The sequence below is a fragment of the Ictalurus punctatus genome, chromosome 24 (assembly GCF_001660625.3).
Source record: "Ictalurus punctatus breed USDA103 chromosome 24, Coco_2.0, whole genome shotgun sequence".
Lineage (NCBI taxonomy): Eukaryota > Metazoa > Chordata > Actinopteri > Siluriformes > Ictaluridae > Ictalurus > Ictalurus punctatus.
In genome coordinates this window covers 2,985,343-3,005,467 of record NC_030439.2, presented here as the reverse complement: position 1 = coordinate 3,005,467, position 20,125 = coordinate 2,985,343, and the positions used below count along the sequence as shown (strand labels likewise).

Genomic DNA, 20,125 nt, shown 5'->3' with positions numbered 1-20,125 from the left:
ACAGTGTGATGACATGTAAAGAAATACGAGGGATTAAAGGAGTGTGCACCGATCTGGCCAGCGATGACAGGAGGGTGGACGATGAGGAGGATGAGTTTGTTCAGAAGCTGGTGCAGGAAGCGCACACAGGTATCCAACAGTGCTGACTTCAGGGCTGCCATGGTGGCTTTCAGCTCAGCCTCCACATTGGCCTCGGTGATGATCACATCCTTTAGTCGGAACGGGAAAGAGTACTCCTCTAAGACATACACCAGGGTGAAGAACTTATCCAGGTATGGGTCCTACACACACACACGAATTATGTAACAGTTTCAGTTCATCCCAGAGACCTTGTGCTGAGTAAGTGCATATGTTGCCATCTATATTTGATACCTGAGTGTGGACAGAGGAAGCAGCTGTCACCTCTACATTGAACACTCCTTTGTGATTGTCCACCCACTTCATTCCTGGAAGCTGTACCTAAAACACACACAACCAACCACAAATATATACATACGAATATACGAATATCTTACATTCAGACCAAAGACAAAAATGACCCTGAACCAACATTCTTACATCAGGGGTGAGGACGGAGTAGCTGGCTGGGGGTTTCTCCACGGACACAGGTAGGCTGAAGGATCCCGTGCGCAGACGGCCATGCTGCATCAGCGGAATCCACTGTGGAGAATAGCACAGTCTCTCATAACCTCACTATATCAACAACTTAACTTTATAGACCTACAGTCCACGCTGAAACGATTGGAACGGCAAGGCCAATTCATTTGTTTTTGGAACCACGTAGAGATCAAAAGATGAATATGAAAAAAAGAGTTTAGAATTTCAGATTGGATTTCCTGGTGTTTATACGTAGACGTGTTAAACGACATGGAATACAGCACAATTTGAAGGCGAACAAAAATACCGACAGGGTGTTTCTTGTTGCCCAGGTGTGACCTGTTAGACTGACTGTTTAAACAATGAACAGCTCTGAACATTTACTCTTGGTTTTAGCCTTCAGTTTCACCTGTGAAGACTGCACGTGAGAAAAGCAACCCTCAAAAAAGAGGGAAAATCAATCAGAGGCATTGCACAAACATTAGGCATAGTCAATATAACAATTTGGAATGTCATGGAAAAAAAAAGTAACCAGTGGTTACTGTTGTACTGAGCAATCACACACCAAACGGGCCAGCCAAGGAAAACAAAAACAAACGATGACAAACGATGTGAGAGCTGTGAAAAAACAACAAAAACAACAGTCAGTGACATCAACAGCCTTCACAGGGCAGAGGTGAAGGTTTCACAATCCAGCGTTCGAAGAAGACTTAGAGAGCATAAATATAGAGGCCATACCACAAGATGAGAACCACTTATCAGCAGTAAGAAATAATCAGAAAGTCAGAATGAAAGAAATAAATAAAGAGACGAGCCACAAACATTCTGGAACCATGAACGTTTACCAAAGTGGTAGGGCCAAAGTGTGGAGAAAGAAAGGATCTGCTCATGATCCCAAACATCTGTGAAACATGGTGGAGGTAGTGTCATGGCTGCTTCTGGGACAGGCTCACTAATCTTTATTGATGATGTACCTCATGATAGTGGCAGCGGAATGAATTTCAGAAACAATTTGTCCGCCAATTAAAGAGAAATGCATCCAAATGAATCGGGAGGAACTTCATCATGCAGCAAGACGACGACCCACCTCAAAGCCAAATGTCTTTGGTGTATAAACAAATGAACTGGTCTTCCCATTCCAATAACTTCAGAGGGCACTGTATAACATATGTGGTACACCAACATGTCTGAGAAAACCATTATTTGGGCTTTGTTCATGAAGCTGTGGTCACAGGAAGGTGAAAACGAGCTCTTACGGTGTAGCCCACAGGCGTCTCGAGCGGAGTGTTCTGTTTGGGTTGACAGCTGATGTGGTAGAAGGTGAACAGCAGGTGGTGGTTGTCAGTGAGGTTAGCAGGAATTTTCATCTTCACCTCCTCGTAGAATTCAGGAGCCCTGGGAAAAGAAAGTGTGCATACCGGTGTGTGAGAAACCGAGATGATAAAATCGCCACTCCTTCATTCATTCATTCATCTTCAGTAATCACTTCAGGGCTCTTACTTATCATGGTAGATCACTGGTGTATATGCCTCTTTGTTGAACTCTGCACAACTGGATTTTCCAAATATGACCTGTTTCAGGAAAAAAAAGAAGAAATATCAAGACACCTAATGCTGAAACCAGCACATTCATACACCACAACACTTTTCGAAAAACAAAATAGCAGATGCTATCAAGAGTATTTCTGCTGACAATGTAACTTTACACCGTGTTTCTCGGACATCTCAGCTTGGACTAGTGAAGACTTAAATCTAGAGCTATGTGTACACATCTTCTACGACCTATCCAGCAACCCTCTGGTTGATGTTCACGTTTGAGTCGGTCTATAACTTTGCCAAACGCAGGCATTTCTAATCATTCAGGTTCACATAACTCTGTTCTGCCAAATATTTGAAAACAATTAAAACTGCATGTAAAAGGGTTTTCTGAACTCTCTAGTATCACAAGTTGCACATTGCTTATAGTGATTTGTTTATTGAAAAATATATAATTTGAGTGCAATGCAAAACCGTCTCGACGCGTCTCAGTGTGTGTGGTTATATCGGGAAACTGTTGCAGCCCACTAGAAAATGTATATAAATAAATATTTTAAACCGAATTTAAAACAATATAGATGAATTAAAAATAAAGCAGAGCATGAACCACTATACTTTCAAATACGTTATTTGAACCTGTTAAAATGCTTCATGTAGATAATTTCGACCAATTAAAACCATTCTACACGTAGATCCCGCTTTGATTGTCAGGTGACAGCGGGAGAGTTTTTTTTTTTTTTGTGTGCAGACGGCACACACAGCCAACGCGAGGGTAAAAAAAAGAGACAGAAAAAAGAGAAAAAAGCCTAAATTATAATTATATATTATAATTAACTGTTTGAAAGAGTGAAAACAAAGGTCAAAACAGTACTACTGCCAGTTGGAGTGCTGAGGAACTTCCGTGTGCAGTTTTATCCAGCGTGAAACTTGGTGAGTTAAGTCTGGAGTTAGTTAAGTGCTGAGTGCTATGCTAAGCTAATACAGCTACGACGCAGCATGTTGCATTACTTGGTTATATTTTTCTTTCATTTAGCCATGTAAATAATGCGTCAATTCGAATTTAATGCCAAAAGTAATATGTATAGGTTTTGTACATAGATGTCATTTTGTTTTATTCTGACACTGTTTATACAGGTCAGGTTTTTTGATTCCATGGGAAGAAGTTTACAATTTTTCAACAGTTTGATGGCGAGTCACCCAACCAGAACCACTGTGTCTTGAAGAACGGCATTTTTATTTGATATTATTTTGGTTTTTCTGCAAAGAACTACAAATGAAAATACTCTAGAGGAGTGCTTTCATTCAGAGTAAAAGAAATTGCAGAGACATTGAAAAAGACATTTTAATTCTGGATGTGATTTTATTTTATTTAAGCAGTGTTATATTCCGTGTATGTATATATTTTATCCGAGGCTTAACTTAGAGGGAGCACCCTAAGGTATTATATATGTACTGTACATGTTTAATTTCACTCACTCCAAGTTGTATATAAATCATTCTATATTTACCTCATCAGTTATGCTGTGACTGTTATTGTTTCAATCCTACGTACCCTTTAGTCTTCTGATATCTAGTCTACACATTATATACAGTATCTCACAAAAGTGAGTACACCCCTCACGTTTTTGTAAATATTTGATTATATCTTTTCATGTGACGACACTGAAGAAATGACACTTTGCTACAATGTAAAGTAGTGAGTGTACAGCTTGTGTAACAGTGTAAATTTGCTGTCCCCTCAATATAACTCAACACACAGCCATTAATGTCTAAACCGCGGGCAACAAAAGTGAGTACACCCCTAAGTGAAAATGTACAAATTGGTCCAAATTAGCCATTTTCCCTCCCCGGTGTCATGTGACTTGTTAGTGTTACAAGGTCTCAGGTGTGAATGGGGAGCAGGTGTGTTAAATTTGGTGTCATCGCTCTCACACTCCCTCATACTGGTGACTGGAAGTTCAACATGGCACCTCATGGCAAAGAACTCTCTGAGGATCTGAAAAAAAAATTGTTGCTCTACATAAAGATGGCCTAGGCTATAAGAAGATTGCCAAGACCCTGACACTGAGCTGCAGCACGGTGGCCAAGACCATACAGCGGTTTAACAGGACAGGTTCCACTCAGAACAGGCCTCGCCATGGTCCACCAAAGAAGTTGAGTGCATGTGCTCAGCGTCATATCCAGAGGTTGTCTTTGGGAAATAGACGTATGAGTGCTGCCAGCATTGCTGCAGAGGTTGAAGGGGTGGGGGGTCAGCCTGTCAGTGCTCAGACCATACGCCGCACACTGCATCAAATTGGTCTGCATGGCTGTCGTCCCAGAAGGAAGCCTCTTCTAAAGATGATGCACAAGAAAGCCCGCAAACAGTTTGCTGAAGACAAGCAGACTAAGGACATGGATTACTGGAACCATGTCCTGTGGTCTACTGAGACCAAGATAAACTTACTTGGTTCAGATGGTGTCAAGCGTGTGTGACGGCAACCAGGTGAGGAGTACAAAGACAAGTGTGTCTTGCCTACAGTCAAGCATGTTGGTGGGAGTGTCATGGTCTGGGGCTGCATGAGTGCTCATTCAAAGATATAATCAAATATTTACAAAAATGTGAGGGGTGTACTCACTTTTGTGAGATACTGTATATAGTACATATTTAATACATGCTACACTGTGCTCAGGAGCAGCAGGAAATTCAGATCTAAACAAGATAGAACAAGACTATGAAAGCCTAGTTACTGTCAGACCATAGTCCGCTGTTCAAGTCATCACCATAGCAATAAAAAAAAAGCAGCAAAACAGTGCCTGGTGTATATTTAATCCATGATAAAGTGCAAGGACGTGTAGGACGAGAGCAGGAAAGCGGTATCTTGGACATGTGAAGCGTGCAGACAGACAGCGCTCTCTGTGCGAGAGCACATCTCCTTGGCTAGCACTCAGAGGTGATGCGTGCAATCTTTGTTTGCTCCCGCTCAGCCGAGCCAAAACTCTGCTCATAAATGAAGTTGATTTATGGGCGTTGGTACTGTACATGCTCCAAAAAATTGCTGAGTCCTCCACTCTTACAAGTGCACTAATTATGCCAAATCCTTTCTACTATAATTACACATTTAAATAAGAACAACAGAATATCCGAACATGTCAATCACTGTTTCATGGTGACACATCGGCTATAGACGCTATAGAAACAACTATAGAAACAACAATGTACACACACGATACAGAACTTAACTAACAGTTTCGAAATCAAAAACTACACACTGACTCTTTGGTCTGTAGAGTTCCTGATGAGCACATAGTAGTGCACTACACTGGGTGTTCAAAACTTTATTTGACTTTTATAGTGCACTTAGACAGGGAAGACAAATCCAAATGGGATTAAGCCGACAGTATAAGTCTAATTCTCATAAGAAAGCATTGAAATTGTCTTTCAATGAGCCTTCTCATTTGATGCATCACTGTGTGTTTGTGTGTGTGTGTCTGTGTATATTAGTGTGTATGTATATATGCATGGGTGTGTATACATATATTTATTTGGTAAATGGCGCACTTGTATAAAGCTTTTATCCAAAGCACTTTACACTGTCTCATTCTCACACACACACACACACACACACACATACATACACCAGTGGTAGCAGAGCTGGCATGCAAGGTGCTAACTTTCCATTGGGAGCAACTTGGGTTCAGTGTCTTGCCCAAGGACACTTCAGCATGTGGGCCAGGAATCGAACCACCAACCCTACGATTAATAGTACCTGCTCTACCACCTGATCCACAGCCTCCCCATATATATATATATATATATATATATATATATATATATATATATATATATATATATATATATATATATATATATGTATGTGTGTGTGTGTGTGTGTGTGTATAAAAATGTGTGTGTATATCTGTGTGTATATAAATATATGTGTGTGTATCTGTGTGTGTGTGTGTGTGTGTATGTAAATATATGTGTATGTATCTCTGTGTGTGTGGACTCACAGGCATGGCTTGGTTGGGATCCTCTCCTGCCATGAACTGCACCTTTACGGCAATGTTCCGTACAGAACCCTGTCTACTGCTGAAATTAAGACTCTGGGGATATACATACAGCAGATTCCTAGAGAGAGAGAGAGAGAGAGAGAGAACAAGAAAGAAAAAGAAAGCACGAGAATGAAAACATATCATAAACCTATAGGTTAACAGAGGGTCTTCTCACAGGTCATGTAAACACTGTCAAACCAACCCCAAAGCTAGTGAGTGAGCGGTGCTCATCTACATCTTCGGCCAGAGCAAGATGGCGGTGTACTGTACCTTCTCTTAATCAACTACTAATGAATCCTACTTCTAGAAAAGAACAGAATGCACATCAGTTGTGTTTTGCTTTTTCAAAAATTTTTTTTAAATGTTTTTAATCAATTTATGATTAAAGCCACTGTACTTAATTTATCATTATCACTTTATCAGTTATATACAATTACGTATCATGATAAATATTATATCGTAACTGTACGACACGATCATATTATGGTTTAGTGTAAATAAAAAAGCCAGACAATAACTTGCTGCATATTACCAAACACATAATAACTGAAATCTGCTTCGGAGACGGGTAAAGGTTCAATTTTTTCAACAAATTTACAGTCGACTGCAGACGCTGCGTCCGTCAATTCCGCCGTGTTTTCCTAGAGGCACACCCCTGACCCGGAAACTCTCTGAGCATAAAGAAAATCCGGCGTTTTCCCCACCACGACTTTGTTGTGCCGTTCATGTGCGTTCAACTCGTTAATGCGATATCTCCGACATAAACTGAAGCACCAGATGAACTATAAACCCATCAGCAGCTTGCTAAATAGCTTGTTAATTAGGATCAGGTGTATTAGCAAAGGGTGGGACTGGTAGTGCGCCAAAGAAAAATGGTAAGTTGGACCCCCATGAAAGCATGGCTTAACACATATTCACTGATGATGTCTGCATATAGCAGGACACTGAACTGTTGCTGGTGTGCTTTTTTGGGTAAGACCCAAAGTAAAGATGATGAAACAATATGAAAGAGGGTGACCTTATACCTTTCAACTTTTCACCAGATTAAACAGTGAGCAGGTGATTACAGCATGACCACTGGTGCAAGCTCATACAAAGTTCAAAACGTAGAAAAGGAAAAAAAAAAACCCGCAGTATTTATCATGTGTTTAAAATAAATCTTCACACCAGTGTGCTCTTGTACAAACATGCCAGCGAGTTATTTTTGGCAGGCACACAACAGCTAGGCAATACAGAGCATGACCTTTGCCTGGACTGAGTCAAGGTCATGTACACAGACAGAAACAGGAGGGAGACATATTCGGTCAGCGTGATTGGTCCTACGCTCAACTCCACACTCCCCATGAAGAGTATAAGGGCTGGTAAGAGGCACCATTAACCACCTGAAGGCACACACGACGAGTGAACGAGTGCCGATCTCACATCCACATCTAATACGCCTTCCAATGGAGCCACGCACCATGTTACCCAACTTCAGCACATGGGTGTGTCTGTGCATGTGGGTCTGCGGGGTGTCTTCCTCACCCGCGATGCCACGGACTGAGGCAAAGGTAGAGCTAGTGCACGACGCGAATGTGCTGATGTACGGGGTGCTGCAATTCAGCGAGTCACTGCACCACGTGCACCAGAACACCGAGGCCAAGCTGGCGCGCATCACCCGGGCCATCACAGACACCGAGAGCCTTGTGCAGCGTCTGAGTCAGGACACTGAACAGAGCATCCGCTCTGAGCGCCAGATCAAAGACAGGCTCGGCGTCATCCAGGTGAGGACGCACCATTACACACACACACGCCTCATAACACTATAGGATCTCGCATAGTGGAAACCTAGAAGATAAGGGTTGTTTGTCCTTACTGGGATATTAAACACAGAGAATCGCTTTTTTTCTGACCTCACTCTTAACAATAAACCAACATAACTGCCACACACACACACATACACAGAGAAACACCTTTAACAATGGCTGAGCATGCAGTGTGTGTTAGAAGCAGGCAGCAGGATTGGTTGGAAAAGAGCATGAAGACTCAACAGCTGTTGTCTTTTTTTTTCTCGTGTAGGCCGAGACGACTGCACTACAAACCCAGGCTCAACAAACCAGAGGACTAGTCTACAAGGTGGAGCAAGGAGATGCGGCGCTCAAGCAAAAACTGACCAATCTGGAGGAAACCTTGAAAAGATTCACCCCTGTCAGGATCAGAGCACTGAAGGTGTGTAGCCACAGCATCTCAAATCCCATCTGTGTTCACTGTACCAAGCCCTGCACCCTGGAGGCCTTGGGTTTCGGAACAGTACCTGCCCAAAACCGTAGCGTGATTTAAAGTCAACCGAACCTTTTGCATTTCCACTAGGCTTGTGTGATACTGATTTAAAAATATTGTGATAAATAAGTTAAATGTCCAGAGCAGTGAGGTTTAAAAAAAACTTTAAAAAATAAATAAATTAAAAAAACCACGACAGGAGGACCAGCATTTGTACCATTTCGTGTTTGAGGAGAATGTGGGAGGCATAGTAATATCAATCAGCTGCGCAGCCGGAAACTGTGGCAGTCACGAAAACTCAGCTGGCTGGTGGACTTTAATCATCACCATAAACGTTATTGGCAAATTTTCAGATTTGCCGCTTCGTTGCAGATCTACTGAACCTTTCCGGGTCAAAATCTTCATCGTGTTTTCACACCCCCTTTTTCTACCATTTTCGGTAGAAATTTTATAGTGGAATCCCTTATAAATATAAAACAACGATGTTCAATACTTCATTTACCGTGGCAGAACGTGAGCGCGCATGAGATGGGGGAAGATGCGGGCTTGGAAGTGTCGTCTCGGATTCATACCTCAACTCGCTTGTCGCTCGTTTCATTGGGGAGAAAAAAAACTGCTCTTTGGGTGGATTTTTGAGTGATAACTGAGGTCCACGCAGAGCTCCAGCAGAAACTGCATAATGGTTAACAGGACTGGTAATATAGTTATAATAACAATAACAATAATGATAATAATAATAAGCGATAAACTTCGCTGGATCTCATAGCAGCGTAATATCACGTAGGGACGATAACACTATTTGTCCAGGCTGAAACAGCCTTAAACAAGGTCAATGGTTTACTTAAAAAATGACTTGAAAACCTCTCTCTCTCTCTCTTCATGACAGGAGATCAGCCAGAAGCACAGCACCCTTCTGCAGAACCTGGTGAACTGGACTGAGATACAGAAACAGCAGCTGGAGCACCAGGACCAGCAGCTGGCAGAGTTACACAGACGGACAAGCAGGAGCACCTAAGCTTCCGTTCCACGGCTCACGAGCGATCGGAGACCTCTGTTCTTTTCAGTACATGAACAATTCTCTCTCAAGCCTGGTTCCGGCACGTGTCGCGCTTGAAAAGCGATCAGCAGGAACTATGGTCTTTACGAACACTCCCAAGGTGGAAACCAAAACACATACCTTCATACATACAAGACATGCTCTTTCATGAACGAAATCTGAGGATGCCATTGTGATGTACTTAATATTCTATATTATTATTATTATAATCATTTTTTATACTTTATAATAAAAGCAACCTTAAAATGTTTTCAAACAAATGACTCAGATTGTGGTTTATTGTTTTACTGGGGTCCATCCCCAAGTTACCCTACACTGCACTGACAGCAAAATACCATCGCTTCTCAATCACAGCATATCGCTTCTCAAATCAGCCTTTTAATTATAGAGGCTACTTGAAATAAAAATAAGTGTATGGTTGCACAGGAGCAAGGATGGTTGATAGCTAGAAGGACACAAGATAAAATACCAACGCTATATTTTAGTGTAAAATAGGCTTTACGCTATGAACGTATTAAGCGAATTACAGTGCATGAACTGGAGAATACAGCACAAGACTCGGATGTGGGCGGGGCTTCAATGCGATTTACTCTCGTCAGCCAGTGAGATTCGGATCAACAGCTCGAGTGTCCAGCTGAGGACGACGATGACGGCAACACTCCGTCGTATGAGACTACCCAAACTTCAAATATTAATTACGAACTAATACATTGACTAAGTAAGCAAGTCATTTTCAAAGATACCGAGAACCGCACCCAGAACCTTCTCCATTGAAGTCTCTACTTCCTGGTCAGGGAGCTGTCGATTCAATACTTAACATTAAAAATTTTCTGGCACAAATTTAATTCCATAGAGACTGAGGACCCCTGCAATATACCCAAAAAAAGAATAGGGTGTGTATGAAGCAACTGACCTATAGCTGGTGTGAGGAGTATAAACATAGCGTGCAGGGAACTCCAGCACCTCCTTGGTAGGACGTACACGCAGGTCAGGGTAGGGCTTGACATGGAGCAGCTCAGGAGAAAGACAGTAGTGAGGAACCTCGGGTGCAGGAGAAATGTCGATCTTTAACTGAGCTGCAATGCAGAAAGCGAGAGCGAGTGTGCAACGGTATCTGAAAGAGGCACGCCAAGTCATTGAAAACAGACATGGTGGCGAGAGAACCGCGCTGGAGCCGCACTCAGCAGTTTACCTGTCACAGGTCGGAGTCGGCGCAGCACAGAAGACGGTCTTCTCATGTCAGCTAAAAATTTATACAGGTCCTCATCACTCAGCCTGTCCCCTTCCTAAAGGACGTCACACAAAGCTCATAGCAATTACAACACACGTTTACACAACTCACCCATCTCTCACCACTGCACAGAAAAAGGCTTGTTCTTGTGCATAAGAATTGGGACATGACATATTGTCATACATAGAGATTACACACACACACACACACACACACACACAAAGCTTAATCAACTCCAGCGGATCTTGTCTGCCTAGCACATGCATGCAATTTAAACCAGATGCCCCGAGTAAGGAATTTCAGGAGAATGACGTCATTCTGGGGATTTTTCATGGCATTTATCTGTAATATTAACAAAAATCTTTTCCCATTTAATTAATGGGTGGGTTAACTAATTATGGATACATGAAAGGGTGCGAAAACTAAAAAAAATGGAAACATGTGGACAGGAAAAACACTGCCCAGGTTAAATTTAGTCTGCCTTTCCTACAACAAACCATTAAAACACACTAATGGGCGGGGAAACCGACTGGCCTACAGGAAACCCGACTGGCCTGTTTAAAGAAGTTGGTGACGGTCAGCGTGGCCGGCCTGAAGTTGGTCAAGTTGCACATGTCCTCCCCGACACTCATCCGCTCGACTCCCTTCTTCTTCCTTTCGGTCCACGTGCCCTTGCGCTCTGTGAACAAAGGAAGGGAAACGCTTAAATATCCCGCGGTACGCATAAACCGTGTCTATTTCAGTACTAGAACAGTAGTGTACACTTCATTCGGTGCATCTAGGTGCACTTGTGTGTGGTTTTCTTCATCGCTTTCTTTATAAGCAACGCTGTTGCTTCTGATTTAAATCAGCAGTTACACTTCAGATGGGTTCAGACGCCTGTTAATCTGACAGGTAGCCGTTACCTGCACCAAGGCTGGCAAAGATAACGAGCCAACTGTTCAGGCAAAAGGTGTACAAACGGCCCATGCTTCATTCAGCCCAGTGAAAATTTGCAAAAAAACCCCCAACATACTCGATAACAAACCACCGGTCAAAAGTTTGTGGACACTTGACTGAAATGTTCCTCATGATGTTAAAAACCCTTTTGATCTGAAGGCGTGTGATTAAATGTGTGAAATCAGTGTCGTGGATTAAATATAATCGTGCCGACGTGTTCGTTTCTTTCATTAGAAAGCTAACAAAAAAATTATTATTTGTTTAAATGAACAAACGACTCAGAGAGAAATATTCTGAAAAGCAGGAGATAAGAGTCCGGCGTTGGTGTGAACTCCTTTATTACTGTTTAAAGCATCTCAGGGAAATTCCTCGAGACATCGGTCGAGAAAATACCAAGAATACATTTCTGGAAACTCTAGGCGAAAAGGGCGTCTTAAATTAAATTATTTGGGATTTTTTATCACAACATAATTCCCATACTTCCATTTGTGTCACTCCAGAGTTTTGATGACTTTATTATTATTCTAAAATGTATAGGATTAAATGAATTAGACAAACTCATTCGGTAGTGTGTATACACTTGATAATACATCTGTTGTAACAGAGTGAAAAATGAATAATTTGATACTGGTCAGGAGTTTAAAATCGGTGCTGAGGTCAAAGACCGGTGGTGGGATCTTTTCTGAGGCCTTGTGCAAACATTGCTATTGCGAAAATGTTTGTGTGTTAATAATGCTATCTATCTATCTATATCTATATCTATATCTATCTATATATATAAGTTGCAGATGAAGTAAAAGTTCAGTGTAATTCACCAAACTTCTTGAAACACAGGACATTTTAGACAAGCCTTCATGAGCGGTGAGTCAGTAAACATATACGGTACCTACAAAGTGCACTGTTGATAGGTCAACATTATAAATCTGACCATAAGTACAGTTACAGTGTAGATGTATCTAACACACCGGTAGGTCAGAGCAAAACATGTACAACAGGGGGTAGGAGTGTACGAGTGTTGAGAATAACCTGTGTCTGAGTCCGAGTCAGAGCGCTCCAGCCCCCCGACACTGCTGACGATGTTGAAAAGGTGGATGGCCGTCCAGGCAAAGGGCATTCGGAAGCGTCCAAGACGGCTGCATGACTGCTCTGCCTGGGCCTTCAGTTTCTCAAGTTTCTCCTTGTGCTACACACACACACACACACACACACACACAATGAGACACAAAAAAAGAAGCAGGAAAATCAGACAGGTTGTTTGTTAAAATCCACTAACAGTCTAAATCAACACCCAGAGCTCACAGTCAGTGAGGAGTCTCTCCAAGTTTACTGGACTTTGGTTATTTCAAAAAAGACAGCAAATATTGCAGCAGTTTAGTAATTGAGAAATCATTGGAAAATATGATTTGTATGCTTGGGGCACGCGGTGCTCGCCCTACAAAAGTGACCCCTCTTCCCATGACTTTACCAATGCCAGCAACTCCTAAAGGGGTCGCACGATGGTGTTAGAAACTGTCGAAATAAGTGCATTGCTTCAGCTGGAACAAGGCTACACGGCGTAATGTTATCATCACGCTACAACGCACCGTCATGGACACCTCGTCCTCTTGCCGTAAACAATCGAACAGCATTGCGATCTTACAGCACCTGGACTTGGTGTCTAAATATCTCCTACTGTTTCATAAGTGAAAAAGGGCAGCGCCGGTACATTTGTGGGTGCCCGTGAATATCGAGTGCGGTTCTTCTTTGGCACTACTGAAGGCTCGTTAAATAGCATCCTGCTCTAGGTGGAGTCCATGGCAGCTGCCCATGTCAGTTATGCCAAGGATTGATGCTGAGTTCTGATCAGAATAAATCAAACTGAGCACAGACGCTCAGGCATACGAGCAGAAAAGCACAGGAGTGACGCATACTTACCTTAACTGAATCTGAATCCTTTATGACCATATATGGCTCACAGCACTCTCCTATATCTCCCTGCTGCAGGACCTTCTCCAGCTGAAACACACACACGGATAAATATAAAAAAATATATACAGATACATACATACATATATATAAATATAACAGTTTAATGATCCATGTCTGTAATTGCGCACACTTTCAACCCAACTAAGCCTCTAACATAGAGGTGTGTGTGAGCAGACGCTGCCCCCGGTGGCTGTACCTTGATAACCAGGAAGACATCAGGAGAGGGGTCTGTGATGGAGAAGATGGCAGAGCGGGCGAGGGTGGAGATAGCAGTGTGGGGGTTATGGGGACGAAGCATGTTCTTCATTTGGTCCGAGTTCAGGTCAAAATGAAAGTTCTCTGAAATCTAGGACCAGACGAACCAGACTGGGTGAGGACGTTTTTAATGATTAGGGCCACAAGACGTTTCACTCAAACTCAATTCGTAAAACTATCCAGCAAATAACGACTCGGCGACTCCGAGGACACCCGCAGCACAATGAACAGCAAAAACACTGCGACGGAAATACCGACCTTTTTCTTTTCCTTCACGTCATACAGAGCCAGCGTCCCGAATATCGGTTCGATCTCGATCTCAAACCTAAAGAGGGACGACACAGCAGGGTCCATCACTGCACGGGGGAAACTCAAATCATATCCGAGGAAAAGCCGCATATGTTGTACACAACGTCGGATATAAACAAATGCGTGCGGAGTGTTTAGATGTTTAAACGGCATGCACGCTGAACTCACTTGAGAGACAAACACTTGACCATGATTCTCTGGCCTGTATGTTCTTTGGGTACCTCGGGGACTGAGCACCTCTCCACAGCCTCATCCTGCCACGCATACGCATACACACACACACACACACACACACACACACAACACATGAGAAAGCAAGCTCCATGGTGACAGTGCCATGGCAACATTGACACCAGACACCAGAGGGCTATGTACACAGATATAAAGAGGCACCAGCAGTGAAGTGGGTAATGAAGGACTACAGTAAGATTCTAGACAAGAAAATAAAGAATAAAAAAGGAATTCTTCATAATGAATAAATAAATAAATAAATAAATAAATAAAAACTTATTAGATTAGATGATTGGCAAGGCACAAAATCGGACACTTTTCCAAGCCGACAGTCGTGTTTACAGGCAGGTTCGAAGAGCTCTTAACAGTGTCCATTCCGTCTCAGCTAATCAGCTAACTATCATATCAGTCAGGTTGGCTTGCTAGTTAGTGAATACGCCTAATTGATGTTGCTTTAACAAAACAAACAAACCTAAAATCTAGATTAAAAAAAAAAAAGCATTTCGCTGGATAAAACTTTCCTCAGTGTACAAACGCGTTTTCACGGTGTCCGCTTGGGCAGCAGCACCGCGTTCGGTGCTAAGATGACATCCTCCATGTTGTAATTATAACAAACACGACGCCTTGAGTGTGTCCACAAACGACAAAGTTGTACTCATCAAGAGATCTTCAGTTCGTCTCTAGTGGAAACACTTTGATATTTCTACACGATGCGTGTACGGTCATCGCGGGCTAGACCACTGCCACTGACAGGACGCCAAGCCGTAAGGATCGTCCAAGGGTCACGGCGTTTGAAAGTATCGGTTTAGTCTTTAGAGCTAATCTGGAACGATAAGCAGGTAACGTTTTAGCTAATATCAAGCTGATTTCTAAATGAAATTCTTGATTAATTCTTCCGTCAGATTATAATCCAGCAGCGTGTGCATCTCGCTTTGTTTCCGATCACCGAAGGGGGTCTATTATTATTATTATGACTTGGATTAAGACCAGGCCACATTTCCTGAGTGATAATACAGAACTCCAGGTCATTTCCAAAGAGCTCACAAACTTTTTCTCTCGCAACTGTATATACTATTTAGTAGTGTTCAGACCTCATCCGGTGCTGGGTAAAGCCCCAGTAAGTCAGGGTGGCGCCCTTGCTGACGGTTCTCCGTGTTGCGGTGGTCCATGTCCTCGGCAGCTGTGTGCACCAGCAGACAAGGCAGCAGGGCATCTGCAGAGGAGTTCTTCAGGTCAAAGATGCTGGAGGCCCAGCTGCCCCGAGGTGTGTCATCCAGAGACAGTGACCTCCTCTTAAGGTCATCCTACACACACACACACACACACACACACACACACACACACACACACACACACACACACACACACACACACACAATCACATCCTGTGATCTATTTAAACCATTCATTAAGACAAGGTTAAAATAGCAGGATGTTTTAAGTGATACTACATGAGCTGATCGAAACGAAGGCAGCGAACCGGGCAGCTATTAAGTCAGGACACCTGCAGTCCGGAGCAGCAATTATTTTATACATTTTAATGACAAATGGGAAAGATTACAACCGATTCCGATGAATTTTAGCTAGGCAAGAGGTAAAACTCGATGGTCTGACAGGCTGAAATCCTTCAGGCCTACTGTAAACATGTATACGGTCAGCCAAGGCAATTCTCCATTTACCTCGATGAGTACGATCATGTATACTTCACATGAGAAAATCAGAGGAGACAATTGGTGGTGGTGGGGGGACGATGGGGCGGTTAATGAATGTCAGAGAGTTCAAAACACATACACAACTGTCAATCATCCCCGATTCACATGTCACCTCATCTCTCTTTTTTTTTATTGGGGGGCTTGAGGGAGAAGGGGGGTATTTGGTAATTGGGGGGGGGGGGGGGGGGGGGGGTTGGGGGTGTAGTGGGCTCTAGTTAGGTCTATCTTCCTGCACTCTCTCACAGCATGGTGTGCAGAAGTATTCACCCTTGTTTCAACCATTCCACATTTTGCAGTTTCAACCATTCCGCATTTTGCATTTTGCAGACTTGCATGAGATTTTTATGTCACGGATCTACACAAAATATCCGATAACACTGAAAATACAAATCAATATTGCTAAATATTATTTACAATTTTTTTTTAATGCAAAAAGTCATGATTGCATAAGTATTTATACCCCCAATGCTGATGCAAAGAAAAAAACATAAACCCTAAATTAGTTCTGGTGGAACCAGATGCCATCACATAATTAGTGAAACAGCATCAACCTGGGCGCAATTAAAGTGTCACATGATCTCAGCCCTTGTACACAGCTGTACAAAGTTTTTTTGTGCATACAAGGGCTGTTCTTACTACGGCATCGATTTAACGTGGCTCTCCCCAAATGCCCTGTACTACATACAGGCTTGCATAAGTATTCACCCCTACACAAAACCCTAGCAATATTTTTTCCAGATCCTCGTTGTGGACCTTGTTTTGATAGCTCCTTGGTCCTCATGATGCTATTCGCTCAGGTATGTTCTCTACCAACACTGGGTTCTTCCAGGAACAGGGCTGTTTACACAGAGATCATGTGACACTTTAATCACACACAGATTTACGCCGTTTCACTAATTACGTGGCTTCTGATGGCATCTGGTTCCAGCAGAACCAATTTAGTTGTTTTTTTTTTTTTTTTAGGGTTTTTGCAGCAGCGGGGGTGAATACTTATGCAATCACAACTTTAATATTTAAAAAAAAAGATTTGTAAATAATAATTAGCAATACTGATTTGTATTTTCAGTGTTATTCAGCTGGAGAGTGAGATGGGCGTCTCATTTAAAACGAACACCAAAATATAGATGTGCCTTCACTTCTCAGAACCGATCCCTCCTCGCTTACATTCCCACCCGACGTCATCGTTTTGGGAACTTGTCCTAGCAGCACTAATCGTTAATTCACCATGTTGCCATGAATGAGCAATACTATTGTACTGCACTAGCAGGGAGAGAAAAAAAAAAAAAACACCACAGAAATAAAGTGAAATGTGTTCATGTATCTTAACGAACACTTCCTAAAGTCTCTATAGAAGACATCGCAGCCTCTTACCTGGTCATCCGAGCGGTCAATGGCTGCAGCCTCGTCCAGTTCAAACGTCTGTTTAACCAGGCCTCTCCGCTTCTCCCTTCGCCGCTCGGTGTTGTGGGAACTCTGTATGGTACTGTAGCATTGGTATCTAAGACAGAAAATGTTGTAATATAATAATTACTTCTAAAGTACGGGTCAAAAAACGACCATATTTTCGAGTCCCAAAGGACCGCCGCCTTCCCTGAGTTTCCTGGAATTACTCCAGCATTAGTCTCCTTTCTTCCACATAAGTAAGTTAATAAACCATCATCCCACTCACTTTCTCTGGATAATGAGCCAGTCTTCAGTGTAGACCCCAAGCGCATCTCTCACTCTGGGATCCAGCGTACTGCAGACACAGAATAACTCGGCGTCGAACACGGCTACTGCGAGTGCTCATAATAATCGACTGAATGCAGTAAGCAGGGAATCTCATCCGCAATGAGCAGCTGATAAGATTACTATTACACATGAGTACCCTGTGGGCCTGTGTGTATATAAAAAGGGCTCACTCTTCATCAGGCAGGGCTGGTTCCAGTGTTGCGCACTCTCTCTCCTGCAGCACGAGCTCCAGGTCATCAGAGGGGAACTCCAGGAGTTGTCTGAGAGGCCCAGACTCAGGGTTAGGGGCATGACTGCTCACATACTCCTCATAGTCGACCGGCTCCACCACTTCCGTAAGGGGCACCTAACACACACACACACACACACACACACACACACAAATCTGAACTCTACAACAAATCTGCTATGACGGGGTAGTGCAGAAGTGGTGTGGGCAGAAGTGAAAACAATTACTGTTTGTGATAATTGCCACTTCCCTTTTCTACTTCAGTTCATAAATCTTGTGGCCTGCTTTCACGGGAAGTAAAATCACTCCGACGTGAAATCCGAGAGGGTACTGTAAAGCTGGAAAGTGACTAAGGCAAAAACCCCCACAAGATTAAACAATGATTCATGCAATGTCCTGAGATGGTGGTAATGCTTGTAGAGCGTTCGTCCCGGGATGTCTGTACTTGGAATAATCTTGAGGTTAAGTCCTATTTTGGGGTTTTTTTTTTTACTACCTATTAAGGATGTAACGATGCACACAATTTCAACACACGATACGATACAGTGAAACCGACACTAGTATTACATTTTCCATACATCAGAAATAAACAAACAATGTCTCAACCGCAACGGTTTAAATTTTCAATTGCTCTAAGTAGCGCAAATGTGCTTCTGAATCCTTTCCTGATATTTTCTATTAACACAGTCCCCTCTGAAAATATTCGAACAGTAAGGCCAATTCTGGGCCCCCCCCCCACCGCTATACATTGAAGACATTTGGGTTTGCGTTTAATTCCAAACGAGGGATATGTAACCGAAGAGTAAAGCACTTTAAAACGGTATCTGTTCCAATACTTTTGCTCACCTAAAAAACTGGGTGGTCTGCCACCAAAAAGTGCCGTGTTCTCGATTCTCTCGCATGTCTAGATGTAAATATGACGAAATGAAAGCTGAAACTCTGATCCATCGCCTCAGGTTCATCTTCAGATCTCAAACGCAATGTATAACGAAGACGGCAGAATGGACCTTGCAGTCCCAATACTTTTGGAGGGGACTATCAATAAAAATGTGTGCATGTCATTAACAGCATACATGATTTTCCCATGCTTTTTTATTTTGCATCAATATTCTAATTATGAAAAACTAAAACTACATATAGTAGTCATTCCTGTTCTCACAGCTATAAACAGCCATTCCCAACCCCCCTCTCCCTCTCCCCCTCTCTCCCCCTCTTAATAAGGTACTTTCATGTTTTAATAAGAAAAAATTGCCTGTTTGTCATGCTCCTGAGAAACAGGAATGTGTGGAAACAAACAGGAGACATGGGGAGTCCTTGTAAAAATGCTAAAACTTCATCGTATCACAGACTACGTTTACATGGACAGCAGTAATCTAATTATTGACCTTATTCTGAATAAGACAATATTGTGATTAAGTTGTTTACATGAGTCATGTTTAGAATACTCCTTTCATGTTCAGGTTTTACAAGTTATAGAACACAGACCGATTAACAGCACACGTCATTACGTCACCGCGCCACGCCGTCCGACGTCCCTCCAGAATTTCACGTATCTACATACAGTTGGTCTTCGTTATGGCACCGTATACAGTTTTGGGTGTTTTTATTTTTAATTTTACAGACGCTTCAAGTGCAGTTAATTATTTGTCGTGTTATACGTGCTAATAGACGACTGAAGCCGTGGGCTGCGTCCCGAACCGCACATTTACAGAAATACGTGAATTTCACCTACTATATAACAGGTAAGTACGCGGTTTGGGACGCAGCCGTGCTCGCTTGTTTGCCGTAAAACGGTTGAGCACTGCCGTGTGTGTACGTGTCCTGTCACAAGACGCGGTGAAAACTCCCACACGACGTTAATAGTGTGATTAAGGTGTGTACATGTCTGTAACGCACGTCGATAATGCGACTAAAACAGGAATACTCCACACGTGTTAATTCGATTTGTGTTTACTTTGAGAATGACCTTATTCGGATTAAGGTCATCAGTAATCGCTGTTTACATGCTAGAGTCTTAATCTGGTTAATATCGGATTA

The 20,125-nt window shown here is 42.6% G+C and overlaps 2 protein-coding genes across 2 annotated transcripts in view; one reads left to right on the top strand and one right to left on the bottom strand.

Moving 5' to 3' along the window:
- The window catches only part of LOC108256957 (dedicator of cytokinesis protein 7), a 52,042-nt gene that overhangs the window by 23,297 nt on the left and 8,620 nt on the right, over nucleotides 1-20,125 (bottom strand). The window contains exons 3-20 of the mRNA XM_017454276.3: nucleotides 18,030-18,205; nucleotides 17,798-17,866; nucleotides 17,500-17,626; nucleotides 15,508-15,720; nucleotides 14,354-14,439; nucleotides 14,135-14,201; nucleotides 13,818-13,967; nucleotides 13,568-13,648; nucleotides 12,680-12,836; nucleotides 11,269-11,393; nucleotides 10,676-10,769; nucleotides 10,397-10,559; nucleotides 6,126-6,243; nucleotides 2,098-2,168; nucleotides 1,854-1,992; nucleotides 559-660; nucleotides 373-459; nucleotides 50-281 (exon numbers count right to left, since the gene is read on the bottom strand). Coding sequence (XP_017309765.2) covers nucleotides 50-281; nucleotides 373-459; nucleotides 559-660; nucleotides 1,854-1,992; nucleotides 2,098-2,168; nucleotides 6,126-6,243; nucleotides 10,397-10,559; nucleotides 10,676-10,769; nucleotides 11,269-11,393; nucleotides 12,680-12,836; nucleotides 13,568-13,648; nucleotides 13,818-13,967; nucleotides 14,135-14,201; nucleotides 14,354-14,439; nucleotides 15,508-15,720; nucleotides 17,500-17,626; nucleotides 17,798-17,866; nucleotides 18,030-18,205 — 2,257 coding nt within the window. The remainder of the gene's footprint in view (nucleotides 1-49; nucleotides 282-372; nucleotides 460-558; nucleotides 661-1,853; nucleotides 1,993-2,097; nucleotides 2,169-6,125; nucleotides 6,244-10,396; nucleotides 10,560-10,675; nucleotides 10,770-11,268; nucleotides 11,394-12,679; nucleotides 12,837-13,567; nucleotides 13,649-13,817; nucleotides 13,968-14,134; nucleotides 14,202-14,353; nucleotides 14,440-15,507; nucleotides 15,721-17,499; nucleotides 17,627-17,797; nucleotides 17,867-18,029; nucleotides 18,206-20,125) is intronic.
- On the top strand, nucleotides 7,536-9,743 carry angptl8 (angiopoietin like 8). The gene is made up of 3 exons (XM_047150597.2): nucleotides 7,536-7,930; nucleotides 8,226-8,375; nucleotides 9,313-9,743. The coding sequence occupies exons 1-3, from the start codon at nucleotides 7,613-7,615 to the stop codon at nucleotides 9,439-9,441; spliced, it is 597 nt and encodes a 198-aa protein (XP_047006553.1). The 5' UTR covers nucleotides 7,536-7,612; the 3' UTR covers nucleotides 9,442-9,743.